Source organism: Eumetopias jubatus, unplaced genomic scaffold (assembly GCF_037043125.1).
Source record: "Eumetopias jubatus isolate StellerSeaLion01/CBP00866 unplaced genomic scaffold, mEumJub1_p1.0 scaffold_12, whole genome shotgun sequence".
NCBI lineage: Eukaryota > Metazoa > Chordata > Mammalia > Carnivora > Otariidae > Eumetopias > Eumetopias jubatus.
In genome coordinates this window covers 81,566,986-81,584,644 of record NW_028274818.1, presented here as the reverse complement: position 1 = coordinate 81,584,644, position 17,659 = coordinate 81,566,986, and the positions used below count along the sequence as shown (strand labels likewise).

General features: G+C 40.3%; 1 protein-coding gene across 1 annotated transcript; it reads left to right on the top strand.

Annotated features, from left to right (window-relative positions):
* The first annotated feature begins 841 nt into the window (after nt 1-841).
* On the top strand, nt 842-17,331 carry CEP20 (centrosomal protein 20). Its single transcript, XM_028117642.1, has 5 exons — nt 842-901; nt 3,966-4,163; nt 6,209-6,293; nt 11,163-11,299; nt 15,615-17,331. Exons 1-5 carry the CDS (start codon nt 874-876, stop codon nt 15,689-15,691), a joined length of 525 nt encoding a protein of 174 aa, XP_027973443.1. The 5' UTR covers nt 842-873; the 3' UTR covers nt 15,692-17,331.
* Nucleotides 17,332-17,659: the final 328 nt, after the last annotated feature.

The following is a 17,659-nucleotide window of genomic DNA, read 5'->3' as shown; positions in this document are numbered from 1 at the left end:
TGGAAGGAATCACCGAACTGGATTCCTGATTGGAAGCACAGAATCTCACACTCAGCTTTGGTTAGATTATTCCCATGTTCTTTCTTCTTCATTTCCTTGGAATGGTAGAGTTTATTCGTTCCTCAATTATTCACAAATAGCTTTTGGACTCCTTAGGTGCACTACCCATTATTAAGTGCCATTAGACTACCCATTATTAAGAGGCCTGCCTGGATTCAAATCTCGCTTCCACCATCTGTTGATGATCTTGGTTAAGCCTCATCAGTCATCAAAGACTCAGTTTCCTCCTCTGTAACATGGGAGACATAATAGAGAAATCAATGAGCCAGTGTCACTTGACAGCGTCAAGGTGTGATCCCCAGAACAGCAGCTCCAGCATCCCCCGAGAACTTGTTAGAAATGTAGTTCTCGGATCGCACCCTGGATGGACTAAATCGGAAACCCCAGCGGTGAGGCTCCGCGATCTGTTTTAACAAGTCTTCCAGGCACGCTCAAGTTTGAGAACCACAGGCTTAATAAATGGTAACCATTGACAATTAGTCCCTGAGGCTGCAGAGATGAGCAGTGGGCAGATCATGGAAGGATTAATAAGCTAAAGTTCAGCACTAACTTGACGGCAGCACCCACAGGTGAGGGCTCTAACCTGTTTCAGTCCCGGTTCCTCCCCCCTCCTCCCTCAGCACCTAGAGAGCTCGCTGATTGGTGAGGTCCCTCCGGACAGTCACCACCCACCCAACCCGGGAGAGCGAAAACTGAAAGGGGCGGGACCCAGCACCGCGAGAGAGGCACGCCTATTGGCTATAGACCACGCCGCATAGCGGGGCGGGGTTGCGCGTGCGCAAGGCGAGGCGCGCCCCTGACGGCGGTTGAAAAATGGCGACTGTCGCCGAGCTGAAGGCTGGTGAGTGCGAGTGGGAAGTTTTCCGGGTGAGAGGCGTTTGGCCTTCCGCCTGTGAAAAGGATGCAACGAAAAGAGGGCGCGCGGAACACAGAACCAGCCTTTTTCGGGGTCGTTCTGAGGCGTCAGGGCTTGCAGAGCGTCCGGCTGGTGTGGCGGCCGCTTCGCCGGGGCCCTGGGTGAGGGAAGCGGTCGCGCAGGGGCAGTTTTGGGGAATCAGCTGTGAGCTGGAAGAGGAGCTGCAGGACCCGCAGGGTCCTGAGAGGTCTATAGTCCTGCACTTTGGGCCTCTGGCGCATTTGTCGGACCCCGCTCGAGCCGAGGCTTTGGGCCGCAGCTTTCGTTTGGGACTGATGATTACTGTACCCACATCCATTATTGGGGTTAGGTGCAACCCCTAAACCATTTGCTTACTTGTTTTACGGAATCCTTGTAACCTGTAGGGTAGGTCCCGATCTCCATTGGGAAAACCTGGAGGTAGAAAAGTTTTCCTGGCTTGGCCATTCTCCTGTGTTTTTCACTCAGCTCCACAAAAGGTGCGAGTCAGACGGGTAACGCTTGTGCCCGGTGGTTTTGACGGAGATATCCAGGCAAATAATAGTGTTCATAGTTGCAAGTGAGCCTTAAATGTCAGACACTGCCCAGCCCCTGTGTCACCTAATAGTCTGTGTGACAACTTTATGCCCCATTTCATAGATTGGGAAATTGAGATGCAGAGAGGTGAAATAGCTCGCCCAAAGTAACTTAGCTAGAAGGAGGCAGTGCGTGAGAACCTGGATATGCTGCACCTGAACCCCGGGTCTTAATCGCAGGGTGATACTGCTACCTGCTTAATGAAACCAGTTCCAGTTTTCAGGGACCTTGCACTCTAAATCAGTAGTTCTTAAAGATCTGACAGAGAAGGGTTGAATCCCTTTGAGAATAGGATTCAGTAAACATTGATACAAATGTGTATTTGGGGCACTGGGCTGATGATGAACAGTCATAAAAAAGGCATGCCTTTATCCACAAGAACAGACTTTCAGGTGAATCTGAGCACCCTCCCTGCATGAAATACAGAATACATGTAATACTGCATCAGCCTCAGAGGATTTAAAGATACTTTGGGATATTAGGCCAGGTTAAGAACTTCTTTCTGAAGAAATTATTAGGTATTTTTTTTTTCTTTTTTACGGTACAGATTTTTAAGCATAATTAAAGGAAGGGCAAAATGGTATGGAACCTGAAAAGAAAATAGAACTGGGGATTAGGAATGTCCTACGCAGATGTATCCCTTTGTTTTTTCTGCATTTCCCAGTTCTGAATATGCTTTGTGTTCAGAGAAAATGTATTTCCCGCTCAATTATCCTACATTGTATGGGCTTTTACCCCCCTGCACACACCTTGGGATAATTGGGGAGGGGTGGAGGGAGAAAGAGAATCTTGAGTTAGCTCCATGCCCACTTTGGAGCCTAGTGCTGAGCCAAAATCAGGAGTCAGTCCTTAACCCACAGAGCCATCCAGGTGCCCCTGGGGTTTTACCTTATTAAAACATTTTCACATTTTTCCACCTCACTTGGTTCTGCCTTTAAGAGGTAGAACTCATTATGTTGGAGAGGGCAGCTGAGGCGTGAGCTGGTGATGAGAAAGGATAGGCTTCCTAACTCCAGCTTCATTAATTCTCACTTCTCTGCTGAGTTTGAGGCTGTGCTGTGTGCTAATTCAGAGTATTTGGGACAGGATCCTGGCCAGGGAAACAAATCTCTTCCATCTAATTTCCAAAGATGGAGTTAGAGAACCGGGGTTTGGTTATGATCCCAAGAATATGATAAGGCTGGACCTTCCTTTTATGGGCCTGTTACAAAGTCTGATTGGGTGATAACTGTACTTGCATACCCGCCAAAAAGGTTGAGGGGATGATTTAAAAACAAGGGGCGAGAAAGGTTAAAGTTTAGTCTACACTGTGTCTCTGTAATCATATCACCCAGGTTTTTGTTGGTGTATCTTAAAGCTTAAAGGGATTTTATGTTTATGCCTACATGGATAAGCTCCTTGGGCTCCATTTATTAATTTTTCTTTATTTTGGTGTAGTTATTTGGTGCCTTTGGCAGGGCACAGTACAGTATTAAACTATGTTTATTATACCAATAGTATTCAGCACTGTATTATAATGCTCCCAGGTAGCATTTATTGAGCTCTTACTATGTTCTAGGCGCTGTGGGTGAGATGTGTTGATTGTCTGGGTTTGTTATTTAGCCACTAGGGACAATGTGAAAAAAGAGGTTCCAGACCACTGCAAGGAATGATGCCAATTCAGCTCTGTGCCCCTCAGTGTCCATACTGGTATTTATGGCTAAATCTCATTATCACAACCGATATTGTAATAGGACCTTTGCTCATCAAGAACAAGTTAGATTACATTCAGCATATATATCCCTGATTCTTTAAGATGGCAATGATATAGCTACGTGTTAGATTTCTGTCTAGGCTTACAATTTCAAAATCCTGATTTTTTTTTAGGAAGTTAACTCATAAGTGTCTTTAAAAAAACAAAACCCAAAGAAGCACCTTTTTGTTCAGAATGGGCCATTCCCCAAGGGTTATCTGGGTATCAGGTTTTTATCAAAAGACAACAAATTCCTTCCTTTTATGGGATGTACTTGTTATCTTTAACCATCTTTCTAGACCAGAGGTTTTTAGTGACACAGACCTGTCTGCAGTGATAAATGCTCTTGAAAATACAGGAGACAGGGGAAATTTCAGGCCGCAGTAAGCCAAGGATAATTCTGTGCTCCCTTTTCCTCCCTCCCTGAAGATGCATACCAGACTATAGCTTCCCACGATGATGATGCTGGAAAGAGAAACTTGAATTTGCTTAAATATATTAAAACAGCAAATCATTGCAACTTGAGAACTTTATTTTTTATTACAAACATGATGCCAATCGGATAACTTCCATTCAGCACATTGTTTAGATCAAAACAATGGCTACTAGGCCATTTACCTTTTAAACAGTTTTCTTCAAAGTATGCCTAAGAATGACCAAATTTAATCTGTAATTGAAGCATTAATGTTTTATGTTTAACAGTTTTAAAGGACACGTTGGAGAAAAGGGGAGTATTAGGGCATTTAAAAGCAAGGATCCGAGCTGAAGTTTTCAATGCCCTAGATGATGAAAGCGAACCCCGACCATCATTGTCTCATGAAAACCTTCTAATTAATGAACTAATTCGGGAGTATCTGGAATTCAACAAATATAAGTACACAGCATCTGTCCTCATATCAGGTAAGAGGTTATTACTACTTGCCTGAAACAAAATCTGCTTTTTCCCTTCCCTCACTCCTCAGAAAATATTTGGGCTGAAAATCTAATTCCATTACCACACGGTGTCATCCAGGTGACTGGGACATAAAAATCTCCTGGGCTTTTTCCATAGCTTGAATACGTTCTCATGGGGCTTATTGTATTGTAGGGGAAAATAAATACCTAAACACTTAAACTAGGTGCATACTTTGAAAAGTCATCTGTGTTTCCTGATACTAAATAAAAAGTTGTTTACATTTTGTTTGCTGACAGCCTTTTTCTGTGTAGATGCTTTAAAAATACAGTTTCAGAGGCTCAGTCAGTTAAGCATACGACTCTTGATCTCAGCTCAGGTCTTGATCTCAGGGCCTCAGATTTGAGCCCCGAGTTGGGCTCTGCGCTTGGCCCGGAACCCACTTAAAAAGGATTGGGAAGGTAAACTCCAAACTCACTATAATGATAGAAGGGAGAGAAGTGGTGTTGGGGGGAGGAGGTGGGCCGTTAAAGAGATATTTATCTCATATTTTATTTCTGAAGAAAGTAAGTAAGTAACTGAAAAGAATGCACATTAATCAGGATAGACTTTCCTCTGGGCTTGGGGGAGAAATGAGATTGGAAGGATTGCTTTGTTTAAGGTTTAATCTGTGCTTTAAGACTATTTCATGCCTCATCAAAAAAAAAGAGACCATGAAGTAGATTTTGGAAGAAAGAATGAATTCTTGGTGATGTTGGAACTTTTCCATTTAATAGATTTTTTTAAATTAACATTCTATATCTTGTATTTAATGTTAAGCACATACCTTAACTGAATAAGACTGGTGAGTTTTAGTGGTTTAAGGATCTTCAGAATCAGCCTCCACTTTCCTCAGTCTGTTATAGATGGCTATATAATACTATTAACACTCAGAAAAGAAGAAAATTATGAAAATATAATGAATTAAGTCTTGGACCTGGGCTTCCCTAGAATGAAATGTAGTCACAATAGTCAAATTTCATGTTAAGTGTCTTGGCTTTTTTAAAAAACTGAGGTATAATTAACAATGCAATATACCTTTTTTAGTGTACAGTTCTATGGATTTTGCCAAATGCATACAGTTGTGTAACTACCACCTCAGTTACAATCACTACAGAGAATATTTTTATCACCTCAAAACATTCTCTGTGCCCTGTTTTAGTCAACTTCTTCACCTACCCCAACCCCTAACAACCACTGATCTGTTTTTTTCTGTACCTGTCATTTGCCTTTTCCAGAATGTCATATAAATGAGCCTATTCAGGATGTAGCCTTTTGAGTCTGTTTCCTTTCACTTAGCATAATGCATTTCACATTCAGCTGTGTTGGTTCCCCCCCCCCCCGCCCCGAATATCAGCATTCCTTTGTATTGCTGTGCCAATTTATCTATTATCATTTGAAGGCCAGTTGTGTATATTTTTTGGCAATTATCAATCAAGCTACCATAAACATTCACCACAAGTTTTTGTGTGAATGTAAGCTTTCACTTCTCTTGGGTAAAGAACTAAGAGTGGGATTTTAGGTTATGTGTGCTAATAAGTACATGCTTACCTTTATAAGAAATGGCTCAACTGTTTTCCAAAGTGGTTGTACCATTTTGCTCTCCTACTAGCAAAGCAAAGGATGAGAGTATACAGTTGCCCTTTATCCTTGCCAGCACTTGATATTTGGGTTAATTTTACTTATAGAGTTATTGCCACCAAATGGATATTGTTACTGTCCTGTGTTTAATTTGTAGGCTTCTTCAAAAAAAGACTTCTGAAGTCCAGTATGCAGGAACATATGTTCCCAAGCAAAAATTGGGGGATTTAAAAAATGAATTTATGTTAAGCTCTGTTAAGTTACACATAAAATGATATTTTGAAAATCATAAAGTCACATACAGTTGGATCTGCCTTGGTATGTGCCATCATCACTCTTCCAAAATCTGAAAAGTCTGTATAACTGGTAAGTGGTTCTTACCAAAATCAGATGTGCTTTTTAGGTGAATAAAGACTCATGATTTTTCCTCTAGAATCTGGTCAACCTGTAGTTCCATTGGACAGACAGTTTCTCATCCGTGAACTAAATGCATTTGAAGAATCAAAGGATAATACAATGTAAGAAGTTTTTTTAAGTAAAGTTTTTTAAAAATAAAAACTTAAAAGTAAGTTTTTGGATATTGTATTGGAATTGTAATCACATAGTGGTTTTATTTCATTTTAATTAAGCAGGTATTTATTTGGTTCGAGTATGCGTCTGACTCTGCACCAAATCCAAGGTGTGTAGCAATAAACAGGACAAGGCCTCTGCTCTCTGGAGCTAAAATTCCTGTGGTTTCAGAGAACTGAGCATCTGTCTCACTAAGGGTCACTCTTCTTGGCTTCTTGATGCATCCCTTTTTTTTCTTCTGAGGCTTTAATCTATCAGTTGTTTTCTTCCTCATGATGAACTCTTCCTTCTGATTGTTTCCTTCACTTCAACTTAGGAATATACTCAGATCTCCAAAAAAAACCAGTGAACTTGTTTTTACCACCGAACTTAGTGAAAACCAACCATCTGCATTCATTTTGTTACTCTCCCCTCTTTTGCCTTCTTTGCATATTAAATTCTTCCTTCACCATTTATACTGAAACTATGCTTTTGAAAAGAAGGGTGACCACTTTCTAGTAGTTTCTTAGTTCTATTCCTACCTTGAAGTTGCTTAAACTTTTTCCAGAGGATCCCTGAATGGCAAAAAAAAAAAAAAATGTACCTAGGACACTCAAAGCAGGGCCTCCCCTTCCCCCCCCGGGCAAGAAATTTCTTTGAAGTCTTGAGCGTTTTCCCTTTCTAAAAATTTCTTGAATTTTTTTCTTTCTGCTTCATGGTATAATTGTCTGTTTTACCATAAAAATGTTATAACTGATACAGCAATTACATTGAACTCTCCCACAAATCTTTGTACAATTAATGTTCCAGGATCATATGCCACTTTTATCCTGTACTTTGTCCCAAGTCCCCGGCACCAAGAGTGGTTGTATATCTGTATTTCCAATTTGAGAAGCTCAGTTTTACTTGAGTTTCTGTAGCATTTTGTAATAGTGACTATTCTCCCTTAAAACATTTTTTGTCATTTGTCTTTTATGAACCTTTACTGTCTAGGTTTTTCTATCCGTAATAGTGTTCTCAGTTTCTTCATTGGCTCCTTTAGGGTTCCTTTAAATCATGAGCACTCTCCAAGTTTTGTCCTTAACAAAACTTTTCTTCCTGTCCCCTTACCCGCTTTTCTAAGTATGCCTGAGTCTTTAACGATGCCTCCATGCTGGTGACTCTACTTTAAATCTGACAGATCCTCTGAATTACGGACCCACATTTCTGCTGGCATCTCAAACTCAGTGTGTCCAAAAATTAAATGTGTTATTTTCACCTCCTTAAACCCCCCTTGTAGGTTCCTCATATAGCCATTTGGGTCTTAAACTCAGAGTCCATGTACAGTTGTGGCTCCTTCCCTCTCTCTGCCCGCCACTCTGCGGGCTCCGTGACTTCTGCCTCTGCACTGTTCAGAAGCCATCTGTCTGCTCTTCTGTCTCTAGTCACTTTCTTTCCCAACTTACCTTCATACTGCCAGCAGCGGGCTTTCTAAAAGACAATTACTGCTTTGTTTGAAACATTTCCATTGTAGGGCTGCCTGGGCTGGTTAGTCGGTTAAGACTCGGACTCTTAATGTCAGCTCAGGTCTTGAGTTCAAGGCCCATGTTGGGCTCCACATCCATAAAAACAACAAAACAAAACATCTCCATTGTGAAGTTTTCAGATTTTAAAAAATAATATGGATTGTATATTTGAAATTTGCTAAGAGAGTAGAACTTAAATGTTTTCTCACCCATGAAAGTAACACAAAGTAAATGGGTGAGGTGATGGGTATGTTACTTAACTCGATGAGGGGAATCCCTTCGCAGTGTGTGTGTGTGTATCAAATCATGTTGTACACTTTAAATACCTTACAATTTTATTTCTCAATTACACCTCAATAAAGCTGGGGGGAAAGAAGTAATACAGCAAGTAAAGCAAATACTAGATACATGTGGCAGTGTGAACATAATGTGCCTCTCCATAAATACATTATTTTTCAGGAAAACAAGAATTTTCACACAAAGTAGGATAAAGTCTAGAACAGCCTTAGTTAGGTCAAGCCGTGACACCAAATGAGTTTGTGCCAAATTTATAAAGAAAACTAGTTTTCAGAGTTTTTGTGTTTCACCATTGCAAATAAGGTTATGGTAAGGCTGAACTTAAAAAAAATTTTTTTTTAACTTTTATTTAAAAAAAATCTTAACATCCATGAATTTGTGGATTAAATATGCAAGCTTTAAATTTTCTAATAACATTTAAAAATATCTGAATCTTAAAAATTTTAAATCTTAAAACTTCATTGATGTTAATTTAAGAACAAAATTGTTCAAACTTAAAAAGCTTGAACCAGGGCACCTGGGTGGCTCAGTTGGTTAAGAGACGGCTCAGGTCATGATCCCGGAGTCCTGGGATCGAGTCCCACATCGGGCTCCCTGCTCAGCAGGGAGTCTGCTTCTCCCTCTGACCCTACACCCTCTTGGGCTCTCTCTCTCTCACTCTCTCTCTCAAATAAGTAAATAAAATCTTTAAAAACAAAATCTTGAACCAGTTAGCTCTTTGGGAAACATGGGTTTAAAATTAAACAAAAGATGGATCTTACATTCCTGGATCTAAGAGTTACAATAAAAGATATATTGCTTTCCTAAGAGTTGAGGCACCTTAAATAGAGAAACTTACTTTCCTGCTCTTGTCATGGTCTAAAGAAGTTGGTATGCAAGCAGTTAATTACTGCTGCATAACTGAGCACCCCAGGATTTGGTGGCTTGAAACAACAATCATTTATTATCTGTGGTTGGTCAGGAATCTATGGGCAGTTCTGGTGCTCAGCAGAGAGCTGGAGATTCCAGCTACAATGGAGCCAGGGAGGTCCTCATCTGAAGGGCTTCCCTGGGGCTGCAGGATCCCCTTCTGTGTGGCTCGCTCACATGGCCGCTTGCAACAGGCCCCCATTCCTTCCATGGCTACCTTTCCCTTGGACAACTCGAGTGTCCTCATGACGTGGCAGCTGACTTCCCCCAGAGAGAGTGGCCAGAGAGAAGGCACGGAGGCGGCCATGGTACACAGTGCTTTATGACCTAGTCTTGGAAGTTGCACAGTGCTGTCACTTAATACCTTACTTGGTCCATAGAAGTGACTTGAGCCCACACTCCAGGGGAGGGCAGTTAGGCTCCACCTTTTTTTTTTTTTTTTAAACATCTTTTTTTTTTTTTTTAATTTTATTTATTTATTTCAGAGAGAGAGAGAATGAGAGAGAGAAAGCACGAGAGGGAAGAGGGTCAGAGGGAGAAGCAGACTCCCCGCCAAGCAGGGAGCCCGATGTGGGACTCGATCCCGGGACTCCAGGATCATGACCTGAGCCGAAGGCAGTCGCTTAACCAACTGAGCCACCCAGGCGCCCCTAGGCTCCACCTTTTGAAGGGAAAGGAATATCATACTTTAAACTATCACATTAGCTAATAAATAGCTCAAAAAATCAGTGAAATAGTATTTTCAATGATGAGATTAGAAACGAAGAAAACATTTTTTTTTTAAGATTTTATTTATTTATTTGAGAGAGAGAGAGAATGAGAGATAGAGAGCACGAGAGGGAAGAGGGTCCAAGAGAGAAGCAGACTCCCCGCTGAGCAGGGAGCCCAATGCGGGACTCGATCCCGGGACTCCAGGATCATGACCTGAGCCGAAGGCAGTCGCTTAACCAACTGAGCCACCCAGGCGCCCCGAAGAAAACATTTCTGTTGGACCTCTCTTCATTGTCAGCAAGTAGCTTCCCTTTGTGCTGGGATACTAATAGAAATCACCAGGCAGATTATTGTCATGAAAAGAGTATGGGACTTGGAATTCAAGTAGAAAGTTTGTTTACTTACAGAGGAGTCTCCAGCAAATCTTCCCTGAGCTGTGGTGGGATGATGATTAGGACATTCACAAGGAGAGGATAAAATGGAGAGAGGTTTGGGGCGCCTGGGTGGCTCAGTTGTTAAACATCTGCCTTCGGCTCAGGTCATGATCCCAGGGTCCTGGAATCGAGCCCCACATCGGGCTCCCTGCTCCACGGGAAGCCTGCTTCTCCCTCTCCCTCTCCCCCTGCTTGTGTTCCCTCTCTCGCTGTGTCTCTCTCTGTCAAATAAATAAGTAAAATCTTAAAAAAAAAAAAAAAAGGAAAGAGGTTAGAGTGTTTTGTAAACTGTAAAAATAGCCTTTTTTTAACCTGCCCTCCCTCCCTAAAAATAGCTTATTAAATGTTAATTCTTACTCAACTCCTGAATAGCTAACATTTATATACCATTTAATATGTGCCAGGCACAGTTCTAAACACTTGATATTTATTAACTCATTTAGTCCACAGCAACCCTAGGAGGTAAGGGCTACACTTACCTTCATTTATAGAGGAAGAAACATATATCAGGGTAGGGACATTAAGAATCTTGTTGAGGTCAAGTGGTGAAGCCAGGATTTGAACCCAGGCAGTCTGGCTTTCAAGCCGTATGACCTTCTTTAGGTAAGGATTTATTCACCCAGTAAGTGTTTACTGAATACTATATATCAGACAGTGCTAGGCACTGGGAAATCTCAACTGGACTTGAAAGGCGGAATTCCTGTGTATTGATGGATGGACCTTGTATTTCAGTTTAGATGATGTTTAAGTTGTTAACATGGGTTCTCTGGGTTTTTAAATTGTCTTTCGAGTTAAATGGTACTCTTCGATTTAGAAAAGCATGAATAGTTTGCAATTTGGATAGTAACTGTGCATCTTCTTTCTTTTAAGTCTGGAGAATTACCTGGCCCTTTTGGTGGCAGAGGCTGCCTTAAAGAAGAGAGATTTTAAGCTTTTCCTCTATCTGCAATTTTAATTGATTTTGCTTTTCTTCCTGCTACAGACCTCTTTTATATGGAATTTTAGCTCATTTCTTGCATGGAACTAAGGATGACCTCCAAAATCCATTTCTGAGACGGTCTTCACTTCAGCCTCCAAACCCAAATCTTGGCGAACAACCTAGCAGAAGAAAGCAAAGGGGTATGAATTTCCTGGGATTCACCATTTAGCTGTCAACAAGTATTTTTTCTTCTTTTGTTTTTTTAATTTTTTTTAAAGATTTTATTTTTAAAAATAAAAGTCACAACCCGAAGGGCAAGAGTCACGTGCTCCACTGACTGAGCCAGCCAGGTGCTCCGAGTATTTTTTTCTTCTTAAATATTTTTCTCTCAGGTCACTTGGGTGGCTCAGTCGGTTAAGTGAGTGCGTTTGGCTCAGATCATGATCTCAGGGTGCTGGGATTGAGCCCCATGTGGGTCTCTCTGCTCAGCTGGGAGCCTGCTTCTCCCTCTGCCTCTGTTTGCTTCTCCCCCTGCTTGTGCTCTCTCTCAAATAAATTCTTTAAAAAAAAATTTTTTTTTCTCTCAGGAATAGTTTTTCCTGGGCTTTTGAGTCACAGTTTAATTCTACTTACATCTAATATAGTTTGAGTCTGTGTTACTTATCCTCCAAAAAACAAAATGGTTTTTGGAAAGAGAATTTTGAGGGGATGGGGGAATGACTGGACAAAATTCTTAGATATTGTTTCTATGCCAAAGTATGGAAAAACCTGATTTTCACATAGATTTGTATTCTTTGGGACAGCTTAGATCATTGGCATACTCGGTAAAGAGATTTTTATCAAATCATCACTTTTTTCCCCCCCAAGACTGAAGAAAGGCAAGATTGCTGAATACAGATAGAGAAGTCACAGGTGTCTATATTCTTTGCATTTTTTGGATACTGTTGGTGGAAGACTGATAGTTACCTACAGATAACATATTCCTAGGAGAATAGCCCCTATTTCTTTCAGAATGTTCACTCTTTAAATGAGCTTTCAGTTGCTGTGATCACATCAGCAATAGGATCTCAATTTGATAATCTGAACTGAATGGTTTATAGCTCCTTCTTTCCAACCTTGGTAGAGTTGATCCCTTTCTAAGGACAGTCAGAGATGGGGCTCAGGCAGCAGATAAGCAGAACAAATCTAAATCTTGAATGTTGAAATAAACTTCTAGGAAACATCTAAAATACAAATTGTCTTTCGTAGTTTTCATAAACTGCTATGAGCAGTATTGATTCCGTTAAATATTTGCTGTGTCTCCTAAGATCTGAAAACGAAGTATTTGTGAAGCAAGGTTACTTCTTTTGTGGGTTATTTCTGATTTCGCTAAGAGTTACTCATCTGTGTATCTTAGAACGCTGAGCTAATGGACCATTGAAAAAGAAATCACCCCCACCTCCTTACCTTACAGTTGAGAAAACCAGTACTGAGAGGTTAAGTGACTCCTCTAAAGCCTACAGCTGATCATTTTTAGCAGAATCAGCATCTGCAAGTGCCATTCCTGTACACTTTTACACTTAAAGAATGTGAAGAAGTTTTCCTAGTTCCCTTTTCAGGGCTTGGTAAGGAACTGTCATTAGTGGCTACTATTTGACAAGTACTTTAAAAGCAAAACAAAACACACAAGTAGACAAATCTCTAAGCATTCATATAATACAACATAAAATCCTCTTGAATCTCTTCCCCCTTGTCTCTCCCTAACTCCCCAATCTCCCTCCCTTCCGTGGAAGGTCCCTATTAGCAGCTTGGGGGGAGTCTCCGTCCGGACTCATTTCTGTGCATGTAAATTTATATGTACTGCTATTCGACATGTTATCCTGACATGTGCTTTGTTTTCCCTTGTCTTGTCAATATGTGTAGATCTACTTCGACCTCATTCTTAACTTTGTGTAGTATTGCATAGTATTGCTAATCATCCCTTACTGATGAACTTTTATGTTTTTAAGTTTACCGTATTGCAATATAGAATTACTTCTTTGTCCACATAAGTATTTCTCTTATGTGGATGCCTAGAAGTACAGTTGCTGGTTCAAAGCATACGCATATAAAAAAATGTAGTAGATATTGTCTAATTCCCCTCCAAAAAGGCTTTACCTACCAAGAATATATGCTAATACCAGTTTCTCTATTTAATTGCCACCAGGGGATATTGTACACGTGGACACCTGGTAACACAGCAAACCAATGACATGGGTAGTTTCAGTCCCATAAGCAAAAATAACTTCTTGAGAAATCACTTTTCTGGCTTACAAACCTTTTATTTTTATTTATTTATTTTCAGGTGTACAATATAGCAATTCAGCACCTCCATACAACACCCCAGTGCTCATCACAAGTGCCCTCCTTAATCCCTATCGCCTGGTAATCCATTAGTGTGTTCTCTAGAGTTAAGAGTGTTTTTTTGGTTTGTCTTTTTCTTCCTTTGTTCATTTGTTTTGTTTCTTAAATTCCCCATATGAGTGACGTCATTGGTGTTTGTCTTTCTCTGACTTATTTCTCTTGGCATGATACTCTCTAGCTCCATCCATGTCATTGCATGGCTTGTAAGCTTTTTATAATCCATCTCATTCATGGCTAATGACTAATAACCAAGTTACAAGTAACAGAGTATTTCTTAACCCAGTTCTGTTCTTTTTTGAGATGTGGGTAGAATAGCTAGTGGTAGCTTTATACCATGGAGGTGGGAGGGCTGGAGCGTGGGTGTGTGTGTGCATGGGAGAGAGAGAGAGAGAGGGTGTACTAGTTGGTTTGGGGCCTCCAGAGACATCAGAGAATCCAGTTCAAGTCAGTAGAGCTTTGGGTGTGTGTTCTGTGGGAAGTTCCCTGGCAGGCTCAGAGGTGAGGAGGACGGCTGAACTAATAGAAGAACCGGGATTTTGCAAACTGTTTTTCTTGACCATCAAAACTTTTCTTGATAATGGTGAACTCTTTGTGCAATGATTTGCGAAGAATTAGTAGCCACAAATGGCATTTTGTCCCAGTAACACACATCAGCATTTACTTTCAGCATCTTTCTCAGTCCTAGCTTACTGTTTGATAGAAACATGTTTTGTTTTGACAACATGGAAAGGTTATGAAAATAGTAAAATATTATGTTACAGTACCTGATCTCTACAGAAGCTCATCTAACTGAGATATAACACACTAAGATGAAATTGTCATGTGTGTGAACATGAGTCTAAAGCATGCCAACACCAAAGCACTTTTATCACAGCTCCCAAAGAGCTGGAAAAAATGAACGGTTGTAGACACACTTGCCTCTGGGATGGTAACCAGTTCATTAGGGCTGCTGAGGTCAGTGCTTGAGAGACTGCAGGCAAAGTAGGTTCTAGCTATAAGTAAAAGACCAGATATTTTTTAACAGAAAATCATTAGCGGTGTAACTTTATTACACATCTGTGAAGTGCATGCATCACATACTTCTTAGTAATGCTTTTCTAGAAAACCTAAAATGTCTGTGGCCTTAGGATATTGTTAATTTTGTTCTGTCCAGCAAAGCTGCCTAAAAACGAGGGAGATAGTCCTCCGTGATCCAGACCTGCAGTCTCTAGTCTTTATGAGGACGATCAGCTGCCAGGGACTAGCAGGCCTGGGTTAGAATCAGATTGTCTTTAGAATTAGAAAATCCAGGGTGTGTTTTTGGTGCTAAAATTGCATGTTTCTAACAACTGTCTAAATTTGTATTCTTTTTCTCCTGTCATCAAAATCACAAAAATGGGTTTTTCCAGTGTAAAAGTGTCTAGGGAATATTTTCCGTTTTTCACGGTTTCTCAGAATTTAGTCTTCGCCTTGCATTTTTGTTGCATTTGGATATTAAGTCTCTTCAGGTTCTTTTAATCCAAGGCACTTCTGCCTTCCAGCCCTTTCTCCCCATGACAAAAATTCAACAGAAGTGACAGGACCCCTTCTATTACCAGAGCACAGAGGGTGGTCACAGGGGCTCTGGGCTCTTCTGAACTCTCACGGAGCTTTATTGTTGTGTCTTCGGCTGAAGAACATTTTCTACAACTTCTTGGATATTTTCTGATGTGGGTAGGAAAATGTAAACTCTGCTAGTTTTTTCTTGCCACAAGAGGGTGCTGCTGAGAGGCATGTCTGTTTGAAGGTGGTTTGTTTTTTGTTTTTAGTTGAAGAACTTTGGCATCCCTCAAAATGTTAATTGAATACCCTGTCCTTTCTCTCATTCCATTCCTTACATATCATGTAAGAGAAGTTTGTAACTGCTCCTTACACATGGGTTTACTCCACAGTGCTCTCTGTTCCCTTAAAAACACTTGACAGTGAGTCTTTAGTACTAAATGTTTCTGACTTCAATAATGTTTTTAAAATGGTGAGTTTATTTCATTGTTCTAAGCCATCTAAAGAACTCCTACAATATTAAATACATAACATCCAAAAATATGTGTGGATATGTCTTCACACTGCCTACTTTGACTTGGGATAAGTACTGACATTGGTTTCTGTTCATTTCAGATGACCACCTAAGAACGGAGAAGGGGAATAGTGCTAACATTGAAGAGCCTCTTGTTTCTCAAGCGGTGAAGAGATGACATTTCCATTTGGGGCATCTTTAGTCTTAAAATTGACATATTTATTCTCTCAACATAACCAACATACATCACTAATATTTGTCCTTTGTAGAAATTTGAGTTTCTGCAAAACATTTAGCCCCTCCTGTTTGGCTACAATTGTGAATAAAGGCTAACTCTGTCGTCTAGCTTCCTGGATTTGACTCGAAAGAAAATACATTGTTTTTAGAAAGTATTTGAAAGGTTTTTAAATTTGTGAGAACTGGAAGGATTTTTTAGTACCCCGTTATTCTTGGAAAAAAAAAAGAAAATTCAGGTCTTTATAGCCATATGCTCTGCTCTTTAACAAGGCTACAGTAATTAAATTTCCTTCAGGCTGGAATTATGTGGATTTGTAGAAAAATTCATTTACGTTTCTAAAAAACACTTAAAAGAACATTAAAGCCAGAAAAAATTCCTGTGAAGTTTGGTTTTTTGTTTATGATAGCGGTTTTTCAGATAACCGTTTATAATTCAGTTTGAATATCTGAATTTCTATCTAAATTTGAACTTTTAAACTAGGTAACAAGTGGTTTTTCTTTCCTTAGACCGTTTTGGCTTCTACTGGAAGATTTAATTAAAAGGTAGAGGGGGAAATAATTCTTTTAATTTTGCTGTAAGTAAAACAAAGAGTTTATTTTATTATATAAAGAATGTGGAATAAGCATGAAGAGACAGGCTTTAGGAGAAATACCAGAAAGCACCTCTTAAAAGATGGCATTGTTTAACCTCCATGTGGCCTTCAGTTGTGCAATCACAAGGTGAGCTCTAAAAGAGCCAGTCCCTACTTTTCTGGACTCACTGTATGTCAGTTTTTTATTCTTGGGATAGAAAAATGGTAAGAGCTCTTCCTGTGCTATCTCTAAAATGCTATTTTGATATTTACTAAGACATTTTTATAAGTGGAGTCTCCAGACAGATGGCACTGACAGCCGCCATGATAATAGCATGTGATCGGCAGAAGTCAGAAAGTGTATTCGGCAAAACTGCCCAGGCGCCCACATACCGACAGCATTTAACTTGAATGTTTTCCACAGGGCAAGTGAGAAGGGCTGTAGGTGGCAGAATTGGCATTCTCTTCAGAGTGTCGATTCTGTTCTGTCTTTTGAAACTTTTGAGTGTATATTTGGTGTTGGTCAGTGTTCAGTCCTTACAGATGAACGAAGAATTTTTATCTGAATGCAGAAAATTATTAAAGAAATCCCCTTAAGCCATACTTTACAAGTGAGAGGAGTTTGAGAGGCCCTGTTGATGAGCTAGGATTACAGAAGAGGCGTAGAAGTACTATAAGGGCTCATTTCCATTTTTCAAATCAAATCTGTAGTATCTGATAACAATTACAAATTCCACTGTATTGTATGTGGGAATATAAGTATCTGTATTCTTCTCAGAGGACTTGGTTTACATCCAAGGATGTTGGCAGTGGATGCTAAGTGTACCTCAGAAATTACAATCATGCAGGACTAGATTAAGAAGAAATGCTGGAGTTTATAATTTTGGTTACTGCTAAACAGAATTGTCACGTGTAGTCCATAGCGCATTTGTATGCATTATTCTATAACTTGTTTGTACCTAGGCAACTTTTATACTTTCAATGTATTAATAAAAAACAATCAACTCGCCTTTGTGCAAAGGGTGTTCCTGTGACTCTTCTGTCACCAAGGGGTGGGCACCAGGACAGGAAGAATGTTGGAGGTGGTTCCCCAGGCTGGCCTTCAGGATCTCCAGCGGCCTAGTTGTTGGAGGGTATAGTGTGAGGTGGAGGGAGGGGAAATTTCCTCGTGTGTGGGCCCCTGGCATCAGCCACATCACCCTGCAACACTTAGTCTTCATCCAGGAGGCTGATGGTGTCAGTCTCCAGGGGGACAGTATTGTAACCTGGGGGGCCATTTAGGGGTTCGAAAAAGCATATTTACTAGTATGTTTTTCTATTTGCAAAAGAGAAGAACC

Excerpts from the sequence above, each read along its gene's own strand:
- CEP20 (XM_028117642.1), top strand. The coding sequence starts at position 874 with ATGGCGACTGTCGCCGAGCTGAAGGCTG. Across the intron at positions 902-3,965 it reads TGTCGCCGAGCTGAAGGCTG|TTTTAAAGGACACGTTGGAG; the intron begins GTGAGTGCGAGT and ends TATGTTTAACAG. Across the intron at positions 4,164-6,208 it reads AGCATCTGTCCTCATATCAG|AATCTGGTCAACCTGTAGTT; the intron begins GTAAGAGGTTAT and ends TTTTTCCTCTAG.